Source organism: Nannobrachium achirus, assembly GCF_963921795.1.
Source record: "Nannobrachium achirus genome assembly, chromosome: 9".
In the NCBI taxonomy this organism is placed as follows: Eukaryota; Metazoa; Chordata; class Actinopteri; order Myctophiformes; family Myctophidae; genus Nannobrachium; species Nannobrachium achirus.
The window spans coordinates 61,722,334-61,729,387 of record NC_137818.1 but is presented as its reverse complement, the minus strand read 5'-3'; the positions used below and the strand labels follow the sequence as shown (position 1 = coordinate 61,729,387).

The 7,054-nt window shown below is 42.8% G+C and overlaps 1 protein-coding gene across 1 annotated transcript; it reads left to right on the top strand.

The window, feature by feature from the left end:
- Positions 1-5,095: 5,095 nt before the first annotated feature.
- Positions 5,096-6,589, top strand: trh (thyrotropin-releasing hormone; the record flags this gene model as incomplete). Its single annotated transcript, XM_080732966.1, has 2 exons — positions 5,096-5,285; positions 5,988-6,589. 2 exons carry the CDS (start codon positions 5,096-5,098, stop codon positions 6,587-6,589), a joined length of 792 nt encoding a protein of 263 aa, XP_080589092.1.
- Positions 6,590-7,054: the final 465 nt, after the last annotated feature.

The following is a 7,054-nucleotide window of genomic DNA, read 5'->3' as shown; positions in this document are numbered from 1 at the left end:
AAGCCTCTCCGTCATCAACAAAACTACGGGTTATGCATATTAAGAAGGGCATGTAGACAGGCTGAAAACTTTCATCGTTTGTTGCAGAAACAATGAGCATGAAATAATGAGCATTCTAAAACGGCTGGTTGTTGTGGTATATGAGACTATAACCCACACCTTGAATCAGTTTATATCAAACCCAGGTGCGTTATTTCTTTCCACAGTGTTCCACATTGCACCAATTATTTGCACCTGTGTTGTTTCTGCGCAGGCTGTCCGGGAACTACTTTCTTGTAGCTGGGGACTAATTTCTTGCAGAGCAGACCTTATAGTGTATTATTAGTGAAATAGAACAGTTTTAATTGGTACATGTCTAGATTTTCCATGTTGCCATATTGTAACTGTTTTAGAAAAGCAATAAGCCACGCGAGGCTTGTGGTTACCTGTATTTTACACCGGCTGAGAGGGTTGGAGACACTCGGCCGCGCCTCTCAGCCGGTGTAAAATACCAGGTATAACACTCGCCTCTTGTGGCTTCATCACACACCAATCTGCTTCCAAAGAGTGAGAAGAGTGAGAAGAATGCACAGAGATGCATAGGGCCACTGTCATTCACATTCCTGTTCTGGCTTGTGTTCCCAGTCTAGCCCTGCACAAACATACTGTAATTGACACAAGGCATTAATGATCGGCATCTTTCATCATCCTTTCCCACCACTGCCCTGTGCCTTTTCGTACACCATGCCAAAAACAACACCATCACACGCACCACAGAGACACGACAAAGGTGCGTGCTTCCTGGTGGAGATTTGTGCAACTCTTTCAAATCTACAGCATAAACTGGATGTCTCATTAAAAAGGTGCCACCGGCTGACATCTTCATTCTTCATTATTCTAAAGCCATTGCCATTAGGATTCTGGCTGATCATTAGCACCAATAACCACAGAATCACTTCATTCTAAAAGAATTGACCCAACACCTTTCTGTAGTAAACATACAGTTACCAAAGGGAATTTTATACTTAGGCCTCTAGCCTATATGTTTCCCCTGAATGCATTTCTTCACCAGCAGTAGCTCTGCCTGCCCATTACTGGAGCAGTGAAGATCCGAGGGGTTGGGAGTAAAGCCTGAGGGCTTCATTAAACAGTAAGTCACCTCGGAAAATGTATTTTTCTCTCTTACAAGCTGCGCATAGGGGTGCTGCTGCCATGCCTAATCTCCTAAGTGGAGCTGCTCTCCATAGACCAATGACGTTCTCTATCGTATCGAGACTATCTCTCCACCCAACGCGTTTCGTATGTATGGGAAATGACCCCACACTTGTGAAATATGTTGGGTGGAGAGTCTCTTCACTCAGCGAACAAAGGTTATAACGTAACCGAACGTTTGCTGTGTTAGAAATAATGGATGTACTACTACTGCAGTACTGCTACATCCAGCACAATAAATGTAGTAGCCATGAAAAGGAATTCATGTCTTTGACTATGTATTGCGAATGTATGTGTCCCCGAGCTCGCAGATCTGCTATTTTCATGGCCTCATGGCTTGTAGATCTGCTATTTTCATGGCCTTGTGGCTTTTCATCTAGCACCCTCCCCAGGCCAAAATGTCAACTATGCGCATTAGGGCTGTCACAATAATAGTCTAATCGGAATTGTTTTAGGTAATCTCAATTGCATAATCGTCATAATCGTTTCCATGATGAGAAATGTTAATATAGTTTCAAACACTTTAAAAAAGTAGTGGAAATAGCAGATCTACAAGCTCGTAGATCGGCTATTTCCACTATCAATGTTCTTTGTTAAGTATAAAATTGTCAAATATGTCAGTAATGTCTTTGTATATTTAAGTTGTGTCATGATTGCCATGTGCAACTTCAAAGCCTAAAAGCCAACTAGAAATGTAATTTTCAACGACAAATACACAATTAATCGTCATGTAAAATGTCATAATCGTGACAGCCCTAATGCACTGCCTTTAGATTCTAATTAGTCTTGTCATAATCCCTAACGAAGTAAGCAAAATGGGGTTGCTGCTAAAATGTGATGCAGTTCTTGTTCAAAGGGCATGTCCTCTCTGACACCATTCACTGAATGTAGCAGAGTAATATGTCAAAACATTAACACATTGCTGGCCTGGCCTCGCAATTAAGCAACATAGCATGCCTCATTGCTGTTGTAATTAATTGGACACTATAGGATATGTCATTCTACAATGCAATTAGCATATAAACGGAACATATGACCGAAGCAATGATGTCTGTGAGTTTTCTCTTTATGTTACTGACACTATCTGTATTCTTTTGGAATATAAGGTGTGCAGAGAAGGGAGTGGAGAGAGAGAGAGAGAGAGAGAGAGAGAGAGAGAGAGAGAGAGAGAGAGAGAGAGAGAGAGAGAGAGAGAGAGAGGGGAGATATTCTTTTGGTTGACTGGGATTGCATAACATAACCAGGCTGCACACTCTGATCTTAAGTAGTTGACAGTAATTCATACAAATATCTCCATCCGTTGTGGTTTAACAAAGATGTATTTAGCTCTAGCTAACTGTATTTGTGAAGGGCTCATTTCCAGATCCAACCCATTCTATATGTGACATGTAAATAATAATAATATATATGGCTGTAATACTTTATCCATACATTGAGTCTGATGTATTTGTTTAATATTTGTCTACTTTATTGTGATGATTTAAAAAACAGAAAGGTCTTGGGTAGCACAAATTGTAATACAATTGGTTTATTTATAACTGTTCCTTGAAAAGTCATCAAATTAGCTTGACACCAGAAATGCCACACACACACACACACACACACACACACACACGCACACGCACACGCACGCGCACGCACGTGCACACACACACACACACACACACACACACACACACACACACACACACACACACACACTTGTTTTCTGTATACTGTATTGGGTATAGTATATTATGTATTTAAATGTCTTCATGATTTGAATATGAAGAGAGAGAACAGAGAACATCCCTTAATCCCTAACCCAAGTTTGGGCAGGTGCTGAGCAAGAACTGTATAGGAATAATAATTAACTGGAAAATGTGGTTGCCTATTGTAAGCTTGACCAATCCTCAAATCCATTATTTGTAGCCTACAATCAGAAAATGGACAGGAGAAGTCCATTGACTTTTGGGGTTTTGGGGTTAAGAATAGTCAGCTTTGCCTTCACCTCACCAATAAACACTCGCACACCGAGGGGACAGATGCTTTATTGCACCAAATAAATGTGTAACATTTCGAGCACAAAGCTCTTCCGCAGATTCAATTGGTGCAATAAAGCATCTGTCGATTGGAGTTCATTTGTTTATTATTCCAATATTGATTAATTGAATACACAAGGACCACAATGGAAACTGTTCTGTTATCCTTTTAGCATCATTGTGGATACCACTGCTATTTTAAAGTATTCAATCAATCAATATAAGATGTTGTTGGCCTATAGCCAACAACATCTACCCATACCTAAAACACTCACAGTCGCAAAGCCAAATCATATAGACTGATGTTTATGCTTGACAGGACTCTAAAGTCTAAACGTATTTGATGTATTGGACGTGACAGCATGGTGGTCCCGTTGACATCTTCACTGACAGGCAACATGACTTCATCAAGAATCGGAAAGTGATTTTTATGCGCATTAAATTATGAAAACTTTGCCTCGCAAGAGGTTTAATTTAATGGTCTCAAAACAAATAACCGCAGTGACCATATCATATTAAATGAATGAATCCATCGCATCATCTCGAATTCCCATATCGTCGTATTGTTTGTTTGGTGCGGTGCTATTGAGAAAAAAATAGTCGTGATCGCTGGGCTATTATTTCTAATGAAACAATGACTTGATTCTATTATCCATCTATGGCGTCGTTGCGTGTCAGGGCAGGGGGCAGGCCAGCCCCAACCAACCCTATATTGTATTTGTAGCCAATTACTTTACCCCCGTCACTCGGGTAACAAATTACGCATGCTTAATCCAAAACCACGAGACAGGGCCCCCCGTAACCCCCGTTGCGCACGACTTGGTGACATCAATGGAGACGGTGGAATCCTGAGAAATCACCCACAGCGTCGTCCTGTGTGACGAAAGTGACCAGTGGGTATAAATGTGGAGACACGCAGTTGTGTCTGCTCATACCTCCTGACTTGGCCTCTCCAGGTCATCCACCACCCACCCGGCACTGTGAGGAGCATCTCTTCAACACACTGAGAGTAGCAGCAGTGCATCTCTCCAGGTCCAGCCACCACCACTGTCTGTGCAGGAGCAGAGCATCTCTAAACACCTGGAGCTTCAAAAGCACTGCCTGCCGCACATAGCGCACCAAGTTGGGAAAGAACGTGGGGCTTTTGAAGGCATTTCCAAGTAAGTTTTTACTTTATATATTGCAGACTTTGTATATCGTCGTTGTCGGGTGTTTGTTTTGTATTCATAATATATAGGCCTAGTGAAAACAGCCGATCTACAAGCACACAACGCCAAGGCGTTGTGTGCTTGTAGATCTGCTGTTTTCACTACTTTTGTGCGATGGCCTTGTATGATGAAGCAGGGCTTTGCTTTGCGGACAAAAATATACAAATTTGAAACTCGGAGATACGAGGTTTCTGCCCGACAGTGACGATATATATAGGGGCCAGTGGTTCTCAAACGTTTTCATGTCAAGGACCCCCATTTGAAAAGATATGACAGGGACCCCCACAAGAGAAGATTTTTACGGCTCTAGCAGTGATTCTCAACCATTTGAATTCTAAGGACCGACCTCGGTTCGACATGCATTAGGCTACGGACGGACCCCCGTTTAATTAATATAGCATTCTATGAGACCCATACTGATAGTGTACAAATGGAATAAAGGGGTACATTTTGTTCCATTTCTGAGTTACATACCCAGGTCCATTTGGTTCCTAATAGCTGGGGGCCCCAAGGAACTCCCTCAAGGACCCCTGGGGGTCCCCGGACCCCACTTTGAGAACCAATGATATAGGCTACATTATAGGCTACACAAAGAACCCCTCGACGTTTCTTTTACGAGATCCTTGTGTTTTCTTTTTTTGTCTTTCCTCCATACAGGACCAGGTCCATATTACCATGAAGTTGACTTGCATCGTCATCTTGGCTTCTGTAACGGTGTGTAACTTAACCGTGTGCGGCGGACAGGCTGCGCCGGAGGATGAGACGAGGGACCGCAAGACCATCGACGACATCATACTACAGAGAGCAGAGAGTCTCCTGTTGCGATCCATTCTGAAAAAGATAGAGGATGACGACGGCTCAAATGGTGAGGAAAAAGAGAGTTCCTTGGAGAGCTTGTGCGTAATTACGCATCGCGCTAACAAGGCTCCTCTGTCTTGTCCGAAATAATGTCAGTGCATATTCAAAGTATGCTACCCCAAAATGTAGCCTATATGCATTTGGCCATTTGAAATTATTCTGTTCTATGTGTTTAAACAACCCGTTCTTCATTTTGCTGGAGACCCCCTGAAATCATTATTTATTTGTATAGTTATTGTCCAACAGCTACGTAAATTCAACAGAACCATCACGCATCAAGATATATATTCTTGATTAAAAAAAAAGCTACAACATTGTGTCTAAATAATATAGGCCTAGTATAAATAAATATGCTTGTGTCAGTGTTAATAGAAAGTCAAAATATGTTGCCTAATCAATAAATCAAGTGAAAATATGTTGCCTAGGCTATAATCAATGTCCAAAACCCTTTGTTTTGTATTTATAATTTTTTAAATGATTTAAACTAGCGAAAACAGCTGATCAGCTGTTTTCACTACTTTTGTGCGATGGCCTTGCAGCAGGCGCACTTTACTTTGCGAAAAAATGTACACATTTTGACATTTGAAACTTGGAGATACGAGGTTTCTGCCCGACAGTGACGATATGTTGCCTATTAAATCAAATCTTGGACCCAAATGGATCATGAAAAGTGACTTGTAGTAATGTTAAGCATCCTCTCGTTCCACAGAGGGTCTCTCCTCTCAGCCAGAGTGGCTGGAAAAGCGACAGCATCCCGGTAAGAGATACTACAGCCAGGATCTGGAGAAACGGCAGCATCCTGGGAGAAGAGCGGAGGAGGAGGAGGAGGACCAGGACTCGGAGTTCCAAGATGTCCAAAAGAGACAGCACCCGGGCAAACGCGAAGAAGACGAACTAATGAACTCGTTCGTCGAGCTGGAGAAAAGACAGCACCCCGGAAAGCGCGGCGGCGGCTCACTCCTCCTGGACGAGCTCGCGTCCGAGAACCCGCCCGCGCTCCTCTTCAGCGAGCTGTCCAAGCGCCAGCACCCGGGCAAGCGCGACGAGGACTGGGAGGACCAGCAGCAGGCTCTGGAGAAACGCCAGCACCCCGGGAAACGGGGCTCGGATAACGCGATCATCAGCGTCGTCCCGGACGATTTGGGCACGAACAGCCCGTGCAACGTGCTGGACCCTGTGAAGTGCGGGCAGGCCAACCTGTTGCTGCACTTGTTACAACACTTTACCGAGAGCCGCGCCGAGGAGAAGAGGCAACACCCGGGGAAAAGGTCTGCGTCTGCGCCCGAAGAAGACTTGGTAGAACCGGAGTAAGCCCGTTAACAAAGGAGGTTTGCCGTGTGTATCAGCCGCTGTAATGTAAAACAACTAAATGTGTATATTAATTAACCATAAGGAATTATTTGAAAGGTTAATTGTATTATTATGCCTTTTGTGCCATAGTATTTTTCTTTGGCAGTTGGCGAATCGCTTTTTTTCTCCATAGAGCCCTGGCCTAAATGTGTGATATGATATAGCCTATATTTCGTTTATTTTCTAGTAAGCCTATTGTAAAACATTCACCTGTCGTTTCTTTGGAGAGCTTGTGCGTAATTACGCACCACACTAGCAAGCTCCTCTTGTCTGAAATAATGTCAGTGCCTATTCTAAAAAGGGAACAGCCTATTGAAAATATGTTAAATTCATCTATTTTGAGTTAGTGATAAAGATAAGAATTATAGGAAATATGCTTTTTTGCCTGTAGATCGAACATAAACGCATTCATTTAAAATCCACAGA